The sequence below is a fragment of the Tauraco erythrolophus genome, chromosome 18, assembly GCF_009769465.1.
Source record: "Tauraco erythrolophus isolate bTauEry1 chromosome 18, bTauEry1.pri, whole genome shotgun sequence".
In the NCBI taxonomy this organism is placed as follows: domain Eukaryota; kingdom Metazoa; phylum Chordata; class Aves; order Musophagiformes; family Musophagidae; genus Tauraco; species Tauraco erythrolophus.
Genome location: NC_141482.1, coordinates 14,719,636 through 14,737,591, shown reverse-complemented (window position 1 = coordinate 14,737,591; position 17,956 = coordinate 14,719,636). Strand labels below are relative to the sequence as shown.

General features: G+C 45.1%; 2 protein-coding genes across 4 annotated transcripts in view; both read right to left on the bottom strand.

Annotated features, from left to right (window-relative positions):
- Positions 1-2,012, bottom strand: part of COL9A3 (collagen type IX alpha 3 chain) — a 38,535-nt gene extending 36,523 nt beyond the window's left edge. The window contains exons 1-2 of the mRNA XM_009981558.2: positions 1,937-2,012; positions 607-675 (exon numbers count right to left, since the gene is read on the bottom strand). Of these exons, the coding sequence (XP_009979860.2) occupies positions 607-675; positions 1,937-2,002 (135 nt within the window). The 5' untranslated portion in view covers positions 2,003-2,012. The remainder of the gene's footprint in view (positions 1-606; positions 676-1,936) is intronic.
- Positions 2,013-4,044: 2,032 nt separating this feature from the next.
- OGFR (opioid growth factor receptor) lies at positions 4,045-17,206 on the bottom strand. 3 transcript variants are annotated; one of them, XM_086623000.1, is made up of 9 exons: positions 16,966-17,206; positions 14,821-14,874; positions 12,127-12,171; positions 11,324-11,386; positions 10,930-11,014; positions 10,405-10,483; positions 9,133-9,199; positions 8,684-8,832; positions 4,045-7,610 (listed from the first exon to the last, which is right to left on the bottom strand). In XM_086623000.1, exons 1-9 carry the CDS (start codon positions 17,188-17,190, stop codon positions 6,242-6,244), a joined length of 2,136 nt encoding a protein of 711 aa, XP_086479126.1. In that variant the 5' UTR covers positions 17,191-17,206; the 3' UTR covers positions 4,045-6,241. The 3 variants fall into 3 exon arrangements, with proteins under 3 accessions (XP_086479126.1, XP_086479127.1, XP_086479128.1); XM_086623001.1 differs by lacking the exon at positions 14,821-14,874; XM_086623002.1 differs by lacking the exons at positions 12,127-12,171; positions 14,821-14,874.
- Between the last annotated feature and the right edge of the window lie 750 nt (positions 17,207-17,956).

Below are 17,956 nucleotides of genomic sequence, written 5' to 3'. Positions count from 1 at the left end.
TGCCACTAAAGGCAGTTCACGTCTGGCAACACACGAGTTAGATTTTGACCTCTCGCAGGCCAATGTAACTTAGGGACAGCCATACTGACAATGTTGATATAAAACCAATATGAGAGCAGTGTCCAGTGCTTGTATATTTGAGTTTCTTGGAGCCTCTCTAGAAATGCAGATGCTCCAAAGTGTCACACAAACCTCTCTCTGAACTACAGAACGTGCAATGACTCCAGCACACATCGTACCCATGCACTCAACCTTACGTATTACGTTCCCGTTCCTCCCTAGACACCAAAAGAGAAATATGTGGCTTCACAAGCAGGGTCACAAATCCCTGTGCATACACCAGCTTTGTCCTGAACTCTCTCTTGAGACAGGAGACTGATCCTGCAAAGAACCTGAGGCCACTCAGCACCTCCACTCGCTGTTCTGACTCTTGCAGAACGATGTCTCCTTCGGGTGGGCTGGTTCTCCAGGCCCTCCTTCTCTGAAGGATGGCCCAAAGGCTGGGCTCTGCAGAACACGAGCAGCTTCTCTGCTCGGTTGGCTCTGCCTCTGCTCCACCCCTCGCCCTCCCTCGGCCGAGCCTGCCCGCTGCCATCCAGCACTCACGTCTATGCCGTCCTTGCCAGATGGTCCAGGGGGTCCTCGTGGGCCAGGAGGGCCTTGTGGTCCCACTCTCTGCAAGGATTGGGGAAAGAGAGAGAGAAGAGTTTATTTTTGCATCAGAAGAAATATATGGGCTAAATCAGAACGCAATGGCCAAGTCCTACAGCATAACTCCAAATCCATACTAACCCTTCATCCCCTCAGCCCATCCTGGGTGGACTCAGAGGGGCTCAGGATCCATGCAAGACTCTTTGGAAAACCCTTTTGACTGAGCACATCCTCAGGGCTCCCAGCTCGTTTAACTGGTGGCTTATGCTGGGAATCAGAGCTGGTTGCTGGGCAGCAAATGGGTTTGGTCCCATAGGAAATGGTTCTCAGTGCCTACAGGCACCTTTTGTTTTGAGCAGAGGAGGAAATGCAAAGCCCACGGAAAATAGGTGCCAAGTGCTTGGCATTAAAAATTAATGTATAGTCCCAGTGTGATGGGGTGATGAAACAGCAAGGTGGACACCACTGAACACAGGAGGAGAAAGGGAAAATCTGCTCTCTGAGCAAGATGCCATTTGAAAATCTGGGATTTTGGAGGAGGGGGGAAGGAAAGCAAGGTCCGATAAATGACTTCTGTATGGAGAGGGCTCCAGAGAGTAACTTGCTGTAGCTTCAGCGAACAAAGGTTTCATTGTGGAAGCAGCTCTGCTCGCAGCAGATGAGGGCAGCTCTGAATTCCCAAGCCAGACTGCAAAAATTCCTCACTAACACAACGAAAAACCTCGCTGAGGAGTTACTTCCCCAGGCAATAACATTAACACCGCACAGGGAAGTTTAACATAACTCATAACTTCATGTCTGAAGTGAGCAAGGGTTAAACGTGCTATTCCATAAATGTAAAGTTTAAAAATTGATTGAGGGAAGAATAAGAAATTCTGATTGAGACGAAGACCCGGATCAGGAGATCAGTCTCATCAGCAACCTATTGCCCCACTGTAAAAGAAAACTGTTTCTCTGATATCACAGGTCTCCCCTTTCCCACGGCATTCCCTCTCGGAACTGCGGTCCTGAACGGGAGGACAACACTTTATGGAAAGTTTAAAGCAGCAGTTTTTACACGGAAAGACAGGATGTAAGAGGCTGCCTGCGCGGGCACAGCCCCGGCGTGCCCGTTAGGCACTCCCTGTGCAACAGCTCACGCAACGCACACGTCTTTAATGAACTTTAGACTAATAACCTGCCCACTGCCACAGCTCATCCCGCAGGTACGACACGCACAGACTGCAATATCTTTTTCACTGACAGATGTTTTTCTTGGTCATAAAACGTAAACGAGGCTCCTTACCTGAGCTGACGTCGTGGCTAGCAGCTGGCATAGGAAGAGAAGCCCAAGGGCAGGGACTCCAGCCATGGTGCCCGGGCTCTGCTGCTCTTCGTCCCTCCTGGGCAGCTAAACTGCTTTCTCCTCCAGAGTCCAGCAAATCCCTCCTCCTCCTCCTGGGTCTCAGCTTACAAAGGAGAGACTCCTCACCTCCAGATAAACCTGCGGCTCCAGCTGGAAGGGCAGAGCTCAGGAGCACAGGCAAGAGGGGCTGAGCTGGGAGGAGAGAGGAGGTTTCGGAAGGAGGTGGGAGAAGGAGGGGGAGCAGCAGTCGGTCAGGAAGAGAAGCTCTCATTCATGCCCTGCTGGGCAGCCCCAGCCTTGAGCAAACAGAGAGGGAGCCCAAGGAAGAGCTGGACTTGCAGACACGCCACAGGAGCGAAATTCGGCTGCTCCAGCTGGAGATACAAAGATGTTCCTTAGGTCTCACTGGGCCATTTCTCAAAGCCCATCACCACCTCAGTGCTGGAGAGATAAAAAGCAACACAGAGTGAGAGTTATTCAGCACCTGAGGCTGCCTAACTTTACTGGAGAAATTAATATACCTGTAACAAGTGCAAGACGCACTATAGAGAAGTGTACTTACTGCTTTGTGAGATGGTTTATTAGCTCTGGAGGTGTATTCACATCTGTAATTTATGTTTCAGGGAGATCTAAAGAAACTCCAACTGATTTCTTGAGAAAGTGATGAATCCTGACCAGAGAACAGATGATCGCAGACAGATACAAGAATGAAGAAAAAAGGAGAAACATTCTCAGAGTCACAGGAAAAAAAAGAGGAAGAATTGCCTTTGAAATATTTGCAAGGAATAAACAGGATGACAGTTCCCAGCTAGGTGATCCCAAACAGCAATATATTGGCAAAGGAACATCACCTGCAAAGACCTTCATGCTTCCCTTTATCGATTAAAGACAATTTCATCCAAAGCAGGGCTTGGAAGCCGAGAGGAAGAGTGGAAAGATTCATTGGGACTGAAATGACACAGCTCATTTGCTTAGCAAGAGGAGAGGAGAAGTGGAAAAAGCAAAGCGTAAAAGATGAAATATCAGGTTTCAGTTTGGCATCCTTATGCCAGGAGGTTTATCCGAGCACACGGCGTGTGCCTGTCTAGCTCCTCTGCAGCCAATATTCCACCAACCTTGACAGAGGAATAAAGAGCTCAAAGATTTACTAAGTTCCTTTAAGTTCCTACAAGATTTTGTGGAAGAGATAGCTGGGAAGAGAAAGGGAGCATGCGTCTGTGTCTTTGGATGGCTTCAAAGTCAGTAGAATGCTTTATCAGACACTGCAAATCCCACAAGACGGAGAGCAGTGCAGTGGCAGGAGCTGCTTGGCACACAGCTTGTACCTCCTCCTTCGCACCGAGGCCAGCCCATGGCACGAGAGAAGGCAACGCAGATCTAAATTCCTTGGCCACACGTTGCTCATGGCAAGCCAGGGCTTGGAGGGCTGCTGCAAGCAGAGGCTGCTTCTGACCAGCAACGGGGGAGCCCTGGGAGCGTTCACCTCTAAGCCCATCACACAGAATAAGGACCAGTCCTCCTCTCCATTCCATGTGTCCAGGCACAGGGAACACAGCTGAAGGGACACAGTGACTTACAGAAGTCATTCCCACAAAGACATCCCTGTGCTTGTGTCCTGAAGGAAAAGGCCCTCTGGACTAAAGCCCCTGAATGCAGGCAGACCAGCTGCCCTCCTGCCTGCCAGCCCTAAGGGATGCTCAAGAGCAAAGACCTCGCTTGCTCTACAGAGCATCACAACACACACTCAGGTGGATGGCAGCACAATGCCAAGACAGGGCATACAGAAACATTTGGAGCACATCATTAAACCAGAAGCATGTGCGTGGGTATCTTCGTACAGTGGTGGAGAAAGACTGAGCATCACCTCCACGTGGAACAACCAGCAGGTTTATCTCCTGGTGAGCTCACCAGACCTCTGCCCGGGAATGCCAGACAGCCCCCTGCACCCCTCAGTGGAGGTGCCCAAGCAACGAGGTGGCTATGGGGAGGGCAGATACATGGTCATGCCCTGCCCTCGAAGATGAAAAAAGTATCAGTGGAAACGGGTATGCATTAAAGTCATGCTTTAATAGGTGACATAGTACAACAGACACTGGGATAGAGCCCTCAGTGCTGGAAAACATCCTGCAAACTCACTGCAAACACCTACAGCTGAAACTAAACCTGATCATGACAGGGAAAAGTTTGGCTGGAGCGCTCCAGACTGGGGCTCACAGTGACATCCCATTAAACACAAAACCAAACCACACATCACCTTTAACAAGATACATGATCTATGCCCCAACTGAGCACGTATTCACAATGAAGACTTCATTAAATAAGAAAATTACTATAAATCTGTACAAAATCCATGATTAACAATTTGTTAGGAATCTTTTATGAAAGAATTTTCACTCAAAATCTTCAAGTATTTATTTCTGTCATTAAGTGTATTCTTACTGGCTATTTAACTCCATTTGTTCATGAGAAAAAAAAAAACTTTAAAAACATTAAAGCCTTTCTCCAGCACGTGTGTGACCATGAACATAAGATGTTAAGCTTGCAGACTTTTATTCCCACACACAGGTACGTGGCATGCTGGCATGCTGGATCGGGACCTACAGTCTGGGAAGAGCGAGTCACCGATCAAATTCCTGGAAAGATGAAGTTTCTGAAGAGCTGTAGCAGAATGAGGAGAAAACATGGACATTGCACAGGCTACTGCATCTGCTCTCTGGCAAGGTGGGCAAGCCTCTAGCCATCTTCCACACAAAACAAACAGCACCTAAATACCCCAAAACTAAAACAAACAACCTGAGCAAACAGCAAGTCCAGACCTTCTGGCTGTTGGAAACGGTCTCCTCTGCCTCACGAAACAGGTCCTCTGTTGTACATCTCTAGAAGCCAAAGTGCTGAATTGTTTAATGCTCCCTCCGAGTTGGTGGAACACTAAGTCAGGCAGAAGAGCTAACGGGGAGGTCGGGAACATTAAAGCAGGCAAATAGCTGGCAAGGTCTGAAAGTAAATTCTTGAGGGCTGTAAATAAACGAACCAGACAAGCGTACCCCTCCAATTAAAGTCTCAATTAACTGCCCCACGAAGCCCAGGGGTTTCCAGACATGCTGCACTCTAACATGCCCTCGCTGCCTGACGTGCTGATCATTAATGGTAAAACAACCCTGCCCTAGCTAGGAAGAGGGTTAAGTTTGACATGTCTAACTCATGCGATGGGCCTGCGGAGGAGACAGCCCCATGGGCCACTGCAGATCAACAGCAGAGTCTGAAATGATGCAATGATAAACATTCATTCTATTTTGGCAACTGAGGAACGACAGCCTTTGAACCAGCAGTGGACATAAATATCTGTGGGAGGCCATCAAGGGTCTGAAAGCGGCGGAAAAACCTGGGGAAGAAGAGCTCTAGAGGGCTTCACACCAAGTCTGAAGGTTTTTCTCTTAAAAACCAGTAGACAATTCATATTCTCAACTCCAACAAGCACTAGAGAGTAACTTGTGTGGGGGATAAATGGAACAAATTAATCACCACTTTGCAGCTTAGAGAACAGTATCTGCACACAAAGGTACGCACTGGTCACAGACACGTTTCGACACGCGTTTTATCCCAGCTGAAGTCAAACCTACGTGCTTTATAGGAGGAGAGGCAACTACACTCTTACGTGATGTGAAATGTATATATTCATCTCTTTCAGGCAAATGCCACAAAAATAATGGTTTACACCCTAGGAAGCAGACACCCAGCATCTTTGCCAGGAATAAATCTCCTGGGAAGGTACAACCTTTGAAAATAACAAATAGAAGCTGCATGGCAATAGAAAGGCCTGGCAAATTAGGTCATGCTGTCTTATGTTAAAAAAAAAAAAATGTATTTCATAAATACTTAGACCAGTTCAAACAAGGAAAGGGGTTAGTTTTTCCTCTTCTCTTTAAGAAGAGACATACCAGAACCACAGCAAAGTGCAAAAATCCCTATTACTCCAAGATAAAAAACAGGAACAGGATACAGCCTGTCGTGAAGATGACTAAATCAAGAGTTTTCCTCTTTAGGGTAACCAAGGGCTGGATCTCAGTGAAGTTACTACAGATGATTAAAAAAGCATGGAAGGGTGAAAGTCAGACAGGGGCTGTCTGGATCAGCCCAAAGTTAGTTTGTTGCTCCATGCACTTCTGCAATCCACATCACTAAAGCTGGCTCCTAGCAGTTAGGACAGCGTCATCTCCACTTGCTCGAGTGCTCGCCGTGCTGCTCTCACTCTGTTGCCACTTGTTCTTCATCAGGTTCTGCTGCATGCTCAGAGCTTTCAGGTTTGTGTGTTGCAACCTCAGCACTGTCTTCTTCAGGACAAGTGCACGCCATGCTCTGCTCGTGACTCTCTGGAACTTTTTTCTTGCCTGTGACTTCTGCTTGCCCTTTTTCACTTGCTTCTTCTGCCTCTTCATGCTGTTCTACCCCACCTGCCTCACTGTGGCCTCCCAGGAGCGTGCTGCTGCAGCGCTGCTGATCGCTCCTTGCTGTCGCTTGATCTCCACTCGACTCCGAGTCGTCACTTACTGCAGAAGTCCAGCCAGTGCTGGGGAGTGAGGAACCAGCTGGAGGTCTCACAGCCCCACCATTTGCATCGCCACCCCCCTTCTCACTTGTTGCTTTCACAGTTGCATTTTTCTCACTATCATTTTCTTTTTCAGCCTCACTGTTTGCGACAGATGGATTTAACTTGGCACTAGAGGCAGAGGGCCCCATGTTCAGGTTTATGGCCAAGTTGAACGTTCTCGATGTTTTTTTATCAACTTTCCTCCGTTTTACAGCTGCATCGGCTGTTTCCGGCACTGTTGAGTCTTTGGTGCTTGCATCATCTTCTTTCAGTGTTTCCTGGTCCTCTTCTGCTTTTAAGGGTGGAACTGAGGAGGAGATTTCTGCATCAATTGCACATTCTCCCAGATTGCGGGAAATGTTTTCGATATCAGTAGGGCTTTTCAATGGCCCACTCTTTTTAGCATCTGCCGTATTTGCATCCAGTTTTCTCTTCTTGCTCTCCTTTGTGCAATCATTTTCTGCCGTATCCTGCACTTCTTCAGTCTCACTGTGTAAATCCTTCTCCTCCTGCTGGGTAAATGAAGCCTCTTTCTCCTCTTCACCATCTCCTCCCTTCGAAACACACTTGCTTAGCTTCTCTTTTACATCTTCATCGTTCGCTTTAGGCTGCAAGTCTGCAGCATCTCCAGCTTTCTGTTCTTCCTCTAGAGACTGTTTCTGATCCTTTTCCACGGAATCATCACATTTTTTACCAGGAGTTTCCTGTTTATCTTCAGTCTTTTGGGGCAACTGTGATTTGGTAGAGCGCGCTTTGTACTTCAAGAGTTTGTCGTGCGGTCCCCATACAAAGCTGCCTCGAGGTTTGAAGTGTTGCCAAGCATAGTAGACTAGTTCTCTTCTCTTCTGTTTGCTTCTGATGGTGAACAGGAAGTAATCCAAGGCACTTCTCTTAACATTTGGTAACGTCTCCTTAACAAGAGTTTCTGTTAGGAAAAACTTTACCAAGTGCATTTGATAGTGTTCATATCCCATCTCCCCCAGGCACTTCAGGATGCGCGTAATCCGCAAATTGTTGTGGCTAAACCTGAAATAAACAGGTAAGCAAAGTTAAGTGAGTCTTACAAGCTTGAAGTCCCAACAAACTCCCAAGGTACCCACAAAACCTTTTGTGCCTTATTGACTGTGGTCTATTAAAGACTATTTGACAATGCAGATGAGAGTATAGACAGGCTTACTTTTAAAGCACCTACTGCTGCTGTCTGCCTTCAGCAGTATCTTCCTAAGCCCTTCTTGGACTGCTTGCATTAATCATCTCAACTGCTGGGAAGTGCTCTGGCTTTCTGCATCACCCACCGGTAGATAACAGCCACAATATTGGGTCAGATACACAAGTCCATGCAGCCCAATATCCTGTCCCTGACAGTGCCCATGTAAGAACACAGGTGTGTAAGGGTGCTGCCAGAAATCCATGACTTAGGGACTTAAGCTAGACACAGCTTTTTTTTTTTTTTCCCACTTGACAGTCTTTAAGCTGTTTTTTCTTTTGTGCCCAGTCCTTTTAGAGCCTTTGTTAGTATCATTAGGGGTACTAGAACACGATGGGTCATTACTATCTCTGTGATAAGGCCTGCAATAATATAAAAACATTAACATCAATTTGCAGAGCACTTTTCAACCAAGGATTCAATAGACAACCAGGGAAGCATATGGAAACACTCCTATTTTGTAGTTAAACAGATTACTACAAAGGCAATTTGGCTACTTGTGAAAATGCTTCAGTGATTCTTGCTTAAAACATGGTTTTAAACACAAGCTCTGCTAGAGGAAATATTAACATCTCCAAGTCAGTATTTCATAATTTAGGAGACCAACATGAAGAGCACCTGCTGTTAACAGCTGCACCGGATACCAAAGAAAACCAGTCTCAGCTGGTTTACTTATTATACTTGTCACTTATTAAAGTGGCAGAGTGTGATGACCTACAGTCAGAAGCTGAGCCAAGTTACAAATCCTTTAGCCAGCTAACATTTTTTATCAACAAAAGCCTCCTTTCCTTAAGAGCTGAGGATTTTCTTGACTTGGACTTTTTTTTTATTTTTTCTTCTCAAAGAAGTGTCTGGCTGTCGTAAACGAGCAGCAGCATAAACAGAGACTCACCGGTTCAAGTTTTGAAATCGTTCAGCCCAATTCTCTGCTCTCTCAAGTTCTCCAGTTTTCTCGTTGATCAGAGTGATTCCATAAAATCTCAGCATGAGCCGATAAGCACGTACAAACCTTTGCATAACTTCCTTGGACTTCTTAAAAGCCTGAAAACAAGACAGACCAATGAGTACAAGGTGCAACTCCCTAACTATCTGCACCAGTTTAAGCAGCACCTGAATTATAAGCAAGGCTTGATTATAACACTAAGCATTTCATTTGCTGGGGCAGATACTGGCAGGCACAAGACAGTGCTTGAGTGAGCTCTGTTCACACTAGGGCCCCAAGGAAGCAACGTGAAAAAACCCCTAGGCTTGAAAGATAAGACATTTAGGGAAAATCTTAACATTCTTTAGATCTCAAAAAAAAAAAAAAAAAAAAAAAAGACAGACAAAAGCTTTGAATACCTGGATTTCTTGAGATGTGAGTGGTTTGGCACGCCAGTTCATCCCATGCTCACGTAAAGGGAACAGCCTGAAGGGAAAGAAATTTTCAGCCCAGATGACATCCAAGCCAGGGTACTGTCCTGGTTTTGACTGGGAGAGTTAGTTTCTCTTTTAGCAGCTGTAAGAGCTCTATGTTTTGGTTTTAGTCTTGGATTTATTATGAAAAGAATGTTGGTAGCACCCTGATGTTTACAGTTGGTGCTGAGACCTCAAGGGCTTCTCAGTTTCCCATCTTTTTGCCAGTGTGCAGGAGCACAACAGGTTGGGAGGAAGCACAGCTGGGACAAAGGGCCCACAACTCCCCTTAGGATTTGAATTTAGAGTTAGGAGTGAGGGCTAAACTGGCCAATGGAGTATTCCATATAATGCAAGGTCATGCCTGGCAGATAGCTGAGGGTTGACCAGAAAGAAGGGCTTTGGCTTTTCCGAGAACTCTGTTCTAAGGGCTCACTCTCAGAGTGCTATATCTTGTTCTCTTTTTGAGCCTCTCGCTCATCTGGGATTGCAGTGTGAAGACTTATCTCTCTTGGAATCATTTACAGGGATGGGACAGGTGTTGGTCACCGGGTCGTGAGCAATTATACTGTGCATCACTTGTTTGTAGATATTATCATTACATGTATGTATATATTCATACTTTATCATTATTACTTTTAACTTTATATTATTATTAAATTGTTCTTATCTCAACCCAGGGGCCTCCTTCTCTTTTCCCCTTTAATTCTCTTCCCCATTCCCCGGGGGTGGGGAAGGGTGAGTGAGCAGCTGTGTGGCATTTAGTTGCCAGTTGGGTTAAACCACAACACGTACCCATTTTGTTAAAACTAAAAAGATCAACAATTGTGATATCACAAGTGTCTCGTGGAGAGCTCACATCCTCACAGACAGAGAAGTAGTTTACTATATGACAAATAAATCCCTTCCATAAAAGCATTGTCTGCACCAGCGATAACACAACTTTGGTTATTTGGATCTCTCTTGTTGCCCTAATACTTTGTTCTGCAATATGATCTGTAAGATCAAGCATGACTGAGATCTATTACCACAGCTGCACTGGAAACCCGTGTCTTCAGAACTTCCACTACACTGTTTTCAGAAAAATATAACTCAATAGAAATAAAGTGAACACAGGTTTCACCCAAAAGTAATACTGGGTCTTTTGGGAAGCTGAATTCAGGAACGCAGATACGACTGACTCTTAAAAGAGGCACAACATTCATGCAGGCAGTTTACCACTGTATGTAAGAATGGTTTTCTTCCAGAACTTCATAGTTGTCCCACCAAGATTCAAGCAGAGTTTCAATATGCAAACCTGGGAAAAAAAAAAAAAAAAAGAAAAAAAGACAAAGTCAAGCAAGAAGCGACATCAAACAAAAATCAAAGCTGGCCAGTTACCCAAGGTGGCTTATTATCCAGAGCCAGGTGTTTGCATACAGGCATTAGCTTCTTTAACTAGACAACCATCCCAGTAAGCCAGAAAAAAAAATTCTTAGTTTTCTAACACCAAACAGAAAACTAAGAAACACACAGCAGAAACAAGGACATTTTAAAACGTAAGTTCTTGGTGGTTTTTTGCAGCTTTTTTTTTGTTGATTTGGTGGTGAGGTTTGTTTGTGGAGTTTTTTTTGTTTGGTTTTTGTTTTGTTTTGGTTTGGTTGTTTGTTTTAATAATTGTCCCACATGGATCAAGCTACTCTTTCACCAATTCAACCAGCTGCAGCAGAGTTGCATCAAACAGTCATCACACAAGGTACTCACCATGAGGTACAAAAGAAATCTCATTTTTATAAAAGCTCAAGTTCCACATTTCCTCTTCCTCCTCATTTTCTGATTGTATCAAACCCTGGAGATGAGAACAAGAAATCAACAATCTTTTAAAAGGCAGTATTCACTTCAACACTTCTCCTTGCTTTCCCTCATGTTTCCTAAACATTTTGAGCTAAATCCTTGAAATATGTTTTGGGAAGTAACAGCTTGTTTCTGAAGCACCCACGCACACATCATCCCTTCCCCCTCACTAATGAGTCCTTTAAAGGTTCTGAGCCTGCCAACCAACAGACAAAAGGTGCCCTCAAATCTAGAAAGTGCTCCTAAACACAGGGTGCAATGAGGAAGAGTCACAAGAGTCTGTGCATCATCATTTAGTGCGTACCGGGTAACCATGTCTGTATCTCTGCAAGTCTCTTGCTGCGTTCCAGTTGCGCCTGCCTAAGAACTAGAGAAAGGAGAGAGATCAGAGACCCAGAATAAAGTTGTCTTCTGAAAAAAAAAAAAAATCCCACTGACTGAATTCAGCATCTCTCACGTGTTCCCCTGCCTATCACTCTCCTGTGTCCTCCACTCTGCACTCCCAGCACCTCCAAAACCAGCCAGTTTCCTACTGCAGTTGTTTCTCTGCATTCCTGAGACAATTTTGGACTAAGAGAAGTTCACATCATCTCCTTTAACCAAAACATTTCTTTTTCATTCTAGTCTTACCTAAGCAAGGTCTTGAAGTTTTATGCTTATCTTTTATCCCAGTTGGGTTTTTCTACAGAGATTGAAACTACTGAAATTTCCCTAACAATGGTCAGAAATAGCTGGAAATCTCAAATAGCAAAATGTCATTTTCTTCCTTAACTCAAAAGATTTTAAAACAAAACAAACTAAGCCCTGTCTGTCCATCTCTCTGAGTCACTATACCCTAGTGAAGACAGACATCAGACTTCAAAATTGTAGGATTCAAGATGCAGATATATCCCTTAAACTCAGAATTCTCATTCTCTGTAGACATTCTTGAAATAAAGTTTTCTCCATATTTGCTTTATGCTCCAGAGCAGCCTTGCTGATCTAGATAGAGGACAATACTAGAGCTACATAGTTACATTAGATACTTATTTTACCGGACTTCCATTCCAATCATCATCATCATTATTGCTCATCTCTCCAAGTAACCAAACTTTATGTCAAGCCTACCTGAAAACCCCTCGGAGACAACGGTGATGAATTTGATCTTTGCTCCTATAAATAAAAGGCATTCAGTTGAAACATTTTGAAACCAAACTTCACTAATAAAATAAAAAAAGATACACGAAATGAGCATACCCACAGCAGTGATTCACACAATCCCTATTAGTTGCCAAGTGACAGATTTACCTAGTTACAGCTGAATTCACTTCATTTTGTTCCTAATTCAAATCACTATAGAGAAAAAACCTGTGGTGCCACATCCACCTGACAATTAGGTGTCAGGTTCTCCTCGCTACACAGATGTGCTAGATTCATTCCAAATGCAGCATTTAGACAAGAAATCACCACCAACAGCTTAAATTTCTTCCTCTGAACTTCATGGAAATAAAAGTTGCAAGTATGACTTCATTTAAAATACACTTAAACTGAATTATTACTTTTTTTTTTCCAGTGGATTACTTCAATGCTAAGAGATTTTTGTTACACTGCACAAGAAACACAGACAGATTGCATCTTGCTGAATGCTGAACCATCTTGTCCCAAACCATGCAAGCACTTAAAAGCATTCTGTCAAGGCAGAGCCACCAAAAAGAACAAGGCTGCTCCTGAATAAAAGGAGCCATCCGGCGCGAAGCACCGCGCAGTTGGAGCATCCAACACCAGCTCACAGCATCTGTGTGAAACAGGGGTAAGACGTGCACACTCTTGCAAAATAAGCATTTTAAGAAACTTAGAAGAAAGAAGCAGCAAATGCTCTCCCGAGTTATTTTTTACCATGAGAGTTGTAGAACACTGGAACAGGTTGCCCAGAGAGGTGGTGGATGCTCCATCCCTGGAGACGTTCAAGGCCCGGCTGCATGAGGCCCTGAGCAACCTGATCTAGTTGGAGATATCCCTGTTCCTTGCAGGGGGGTTGGACTAGATGACCTTTGAAGGTCCCTTCCAGCCCTAACCATTCTATGATTCTATGATTTTGTTAACTGCATTTGATACTACTAAACCTCGTTGGCACGGCGAAAAATAAAAAGCAAAACCACATCACGGGTTCAATAATTCTTAAAGCAGGAACTGGATTAGATTTTGTAACACTTTGTTACAACAGTGTCATCCATTCAGCTGTCCTGTTGATTGTTAGCACTTAAACTTTATGAAGCTTGCACAGTGTTCGGGAGATCAAACTTTCATCCATAGAGGGAGGTCATCAATGCAGAATTGTTAAAATTACTTTTAAAAATACATTTACACACTACGATTCCCCTGTACTTTGGTGACAGGAATTAAATAAAGCTCAAGTTGTTTTTTAAATGTAGTGACTTGTGATGACCTAAAATAATGCCTGTCTACATTGTAACATTGTAGGCTACATTGTAACATATTTTCATTTTATACGTGTCCACATAGACCAAAATAAGTGGCAGAACTTCCCACAGCCCCATGGCCCATTCAGGATTAGAAATCCAAGCGTTGGTGTCCATCCCCAGAATCTACCCAGACTGCAGAAACACAACTATAAAAAGCTTTGCTACACAGCCAACATTTGGAAAAAAAAGTAAGTGGCTGCAAACACCAGGCTAAGAAATATGTTCAGCCAGAAGAGATCAATATTATTCTTTTGTTCAAGGTGTAAGCAGAGACTGGGATTTAACACTTAAAAAGTCATCGATGCTTTCAACTTTCGAACTCCAAGGATGAAATTCTGGTACATTCAGAATTAACAAACATTTTGTTCCCGGGTATAGAAGGATCAATTTCCAGATATGCTTTACACTTAAAGTTCTAAAATAACATCCTTTAACAGAGTCAGGTGGGACAGGCTAACAGTAGACTGGCTCCAATTTTGAAAAAGAACTGGTTTGCTGAAGAGTTCGTGTAGATAGGTGCAATGCCATGGTGCAAGTGCTGGAAGGCTTGTCTGGAAAGATGCTAAATCCAGGAGAAAAGCATTTTGGAGCACAGCATTAAAGAGAACAAGATGGGGAAACAAAGAGAGCAACCCTCTCCAAGCAGGTGGTGTACCCAGATCTCTAGAAACTCCTGTTTAAGCCACACACAAAAATAACCTTTCCTTTCTTTCCAGGCTGGAAAGACAAACTAAACTGCAAGACTCAAACTTGCACGTATAAATCAAAGCCCCTTACTTCTCACAACACAACCCAAGCAGGTTTCTCCCTCCAAACCTGCAACGCATCAGTCGGAACGTGCATCGTTGTGCAAAGAGCGTGAGGAAAGCAGAGCACAAAGCCAGCAGAGGGTAAGAGCAACCGATACCTGGCTGGAAACTGGAAACCAGCTGCAACAGAAAGGGACTAAAGAACGTGCGGATTGGGACCATGACACAGGAACGAGAAAGACGACAGAATCCTAGAAGAGGGAACGAAATCTTCTGCTGATGGAGAGGCAGAGCTATAGTGCTCGTTATTAAACCACAGCTCCGAGCAGTACAACACAAACCCGAGGCGCTGCAGCAGCCGAAGAGGTAAGTGTTTCAAAATGAGCCCAAACCCCAAGATTTGCAATGCTTGCTCTTACAAGCTAAAAGCACCGAGATGCAAAAGAGCTGAAAAGACACACCTGCAGGAATTTCAGACCAGGAATGTGGAGTATTTGCAGAGACACAAGTGAGGTGCAAAGATAAAAGTAGAATTTTAGGTTGGTTTTGAAAGTGCGTAGTGAAAATAATAATAATAAAAAAACTCTAACCTCAGTATTGGATAAAGACATTAGCAGCTTCAGGTAAAAAGTATAACATCTAGACTGAAGGGAGAAGAATAAAAATTAGTGTAATATAAGCAGAAGTAGGAACCAGTTTTGGAAACTGATTCATGCCTTTTGCAGGTTGTAAAGGCATAAATGGATAGCAGATGATTTATTGTTTCTTTTTTGTATTTATGCCCCCTGTCCTTAAAAATTTTTCAAGCCCTGTCAGACAGAGGTGACTACAGATTTGTCTCTGAAGGAAGAACTCCTCTTTAAAGATGCAGAGCAATATTCCAGGGACTGTAAGTCTCAGGGACGGCATCCTCCCTTGTAAGGCGAGTTTGAAAAGTCCACTCACTGGAGGGAAAAAATGGTCCTTGCTTTTACAGTTGTCACAATCCAGAAGTTGCTCTAAGAAAAAAAAAATATCTGAAGAACAAACACATTCAAAAAGAATAATCTGAACGTTCTAGAGGCATTAAAACTTGTGAACGAAACCAGAACTCTAGCCATGTACAAAAGAAAATTGACAGCACGCCCTCAAACAAGGCAAAATACTTCAAAGGACATCTCTGCCTTGATGTGTTACAGCTATTCCACCCAAAATACCTGCCACTTCTCACAGATCTATATGCAGAGACTCCAGTCCCTGCAGTAAACTCCATGAAGATGCCGAGACCTGCACGGGCATGTCCACCTGCTGTATTTCAACTTTCTGTTTGCAAAGTACAAAGTGTCCATTTTTTTGGGGACGACCTGAGTATTTGGAATACTATGTTGCACAGAATTTATTTACTTTTTTTTTTTAAAGGGAGGTTATTTTTAATATCTTAATGCTTATAAAAAATTCAAAGTTTAATATTAAACTCCTTTAAAAGTGTATTAATTAGATAGCTTTATCTGCCTATTTATATTCTAAGAATACACACGAGTCACTGAAACAAAACTAAGTTAAGAATTAGTTTCCTTTCCCAGAAAGGGGAGGAGTTAAAGGACTGTAGTGCGTTTTGACTGACAGACATAGCTTTGCATTTGCCAAAGCTATGCTGTAGAAGAAATTACTGATGCTCAATGTCAAACCCAAAAATATTGCTAAAGACAGGAACCTCAGATAAGGCAAAACAAGTTCCTCTTATTTCAAATTAACGTTATTTCAAGGCACCAGACACAAGTGTTGACATTTTGCAGCACTACCCTCAGCTCATTATAACTGCACACACACCTGTAGTTTTTAGAACATCAGTGGGTATTTTTTTTGTTTTCAGAGTTGCTCTAAATACACTCCCTAGGAAAAAAAAAAAAAAACAGGTCTAAAAGAAATAAAAAATTACAGCTCATTTTTAAAAGTTAGCAGATGTTACGTAATGGCTTTTTATCGATGACATGAAAGAGCCCTGTGAAAGGCCACTGTACAAAGACGAGGATTTCAACAAAAAACTTAAAAGGAAAGAGCTGCTGAAAAACATCGACGTAATAATGTCAGATCCAGTGGCCATCACAACACGGTGAACAGGCAGGTGCTGTCCAGAAGACAAAACTTGTATTTATGGCATAAAGTATCCAGAGCACAGGGAACAGCGGGGGAAAAAAAAAAAAAAAAAAATTAAACCCCATTTGATGGCAGTCTAATAGAATTTATAGGGTCACGAAGTCACAGCACACCTCTGCCTTTGTCACCCGCAGGGCTCGTTCCTGAACGGGTCTCAGGCTGACTCCTCTCTTTGCAGATTTGCTTCAGCGAGGTGAGAACAAAATTAGATGCTAGTGATTGCTGCCAGGACAAAAAAATAAAAGCACACATAAAAAAAAAACACAAAAACCAAACTAACAAACAAAAAACCCCAACCTTTGACTTCCTGGAAGTATTTTAAGCTGCTCCAGTTCCTGATAGTAAATTGGGCTGCTAGAGAGAAAGCGCCCGAGCACCCTGACAGCATCCAAAGCCGGTGGCCTGGGAAGACCACCAAATATCCCAGCTAATCCCGAGGGTACGGGAACTCCCGCGGTACCGATCTATTCGGTGCGGAACCGGCCGCCTTAGCGAACGCGGCGAGCGGCGCGGCGGAGCCCGAGGAGCCGGGGGCGGGCAGGGAAGGGCCCCCCCGCCCCGTCCCGCCTCGCCGGACCTCCGCAGCCCCCGGCACCCACCTGGGCCTGCCGCAAGCCCCGCGTCCAGCGCGACGGCGGCTGTTTCCCCGCGTCCTCCGGCTCCTCCCCGGCTGCCGCCTCCGCTCCCTGCGGCTCCTCTTCATCGCCGCCGCCATCCTCCTCCTCCTCCTCGTCCTCCTCCTCCCAGGTGGAGTCGTACCTCCAGAAGCACGCCTCGTCCTCCGCCTCGTCCTCCTCCGCCCAGCCGCCGAGCCAGGCCGCCATGGGAGCGCGGCGGGAGAGCGGGAAAGGGAAAGGGAAAGCGAAAGGGGCGGCCCCGCCCGGCACAAAGCCCGAGCACGTGGGGGGGTCGGGGGGGGGGGGGGTCGGAAGCGCCGACACGCCCCGCCCCCTTCCTGCGGCGCGGCCCGCCATTGGCTGCCGCCCGGCTCGCCGCGCGGTCCCTGCGCCCGCCCGCTGCCCCTGCGCTCACGCAGCCCGGCCCCGCCGCGCCTCCCGGGATCCTTCCCCCGGCCTGTCCGCCCGAGGGCGGGAAAAGGGAAAGGAGCAGGAGCGTAACTCTGCTCCTCTCCGTCCGCCCTGCACAGGCTCTGAACCGCCGCGCTTCTCTCCAGGCTGTACAAACCCACCGCGGCTGGAAACGGGACACCGGGAAAGCGGGAGCGTTCCGCTGCAGGGAAGAGCTCAGGCGGCGTCTGTGTTTAACTTCTTCACGCCTCAACAAGACATACCCCTTCGCATGAGCCCCCCTTCCAGTAGGTAGCATTGCTCTGGAAAATGAATAAAAGAACAATCTTCCCAAGAAGCCAGGACTCGCTGAAAGGGAGGGGAGGAAGGAGAGCTGCAGCACTCGGGTCATCTAAAGCATTTAACGTTTTAAAAACGCCTAACTTCACAACCAACAAAGTCCTAAAAGATCCCTATTGCTGGATTGACCATAAAATCCCAAAAGGACTTTCCCTGCTCAAGGATGGTGTCAGTACAGTGGTGTCAGTTTCAGTGGGAAATGTGCCAGTACACATTAATGTTG

Coding starts and splice junctions, on each gene's coding strand:
- OGFR (XM_086623000.1), bottom strand. CDS start 17,190: ATGGCGGCCTGGCTCGGCGGCTGGGCGGAGGAGGACGAGGCGGAGGAC. Junction 11,015..11,323: donor GATACAGACATGGTTACCCG/GTACGCACTAAA, acceptor TCTCATCTCCAG/GGTTTGATACAATCAGAAAA. Junction 8,833..9,132: donor TCACATCTCAAGAAATCCAG/GTATTCAAAGCT, acceptor TCTTGTTTTCAG/GCTTTTAAGAAGTCCAAGGA.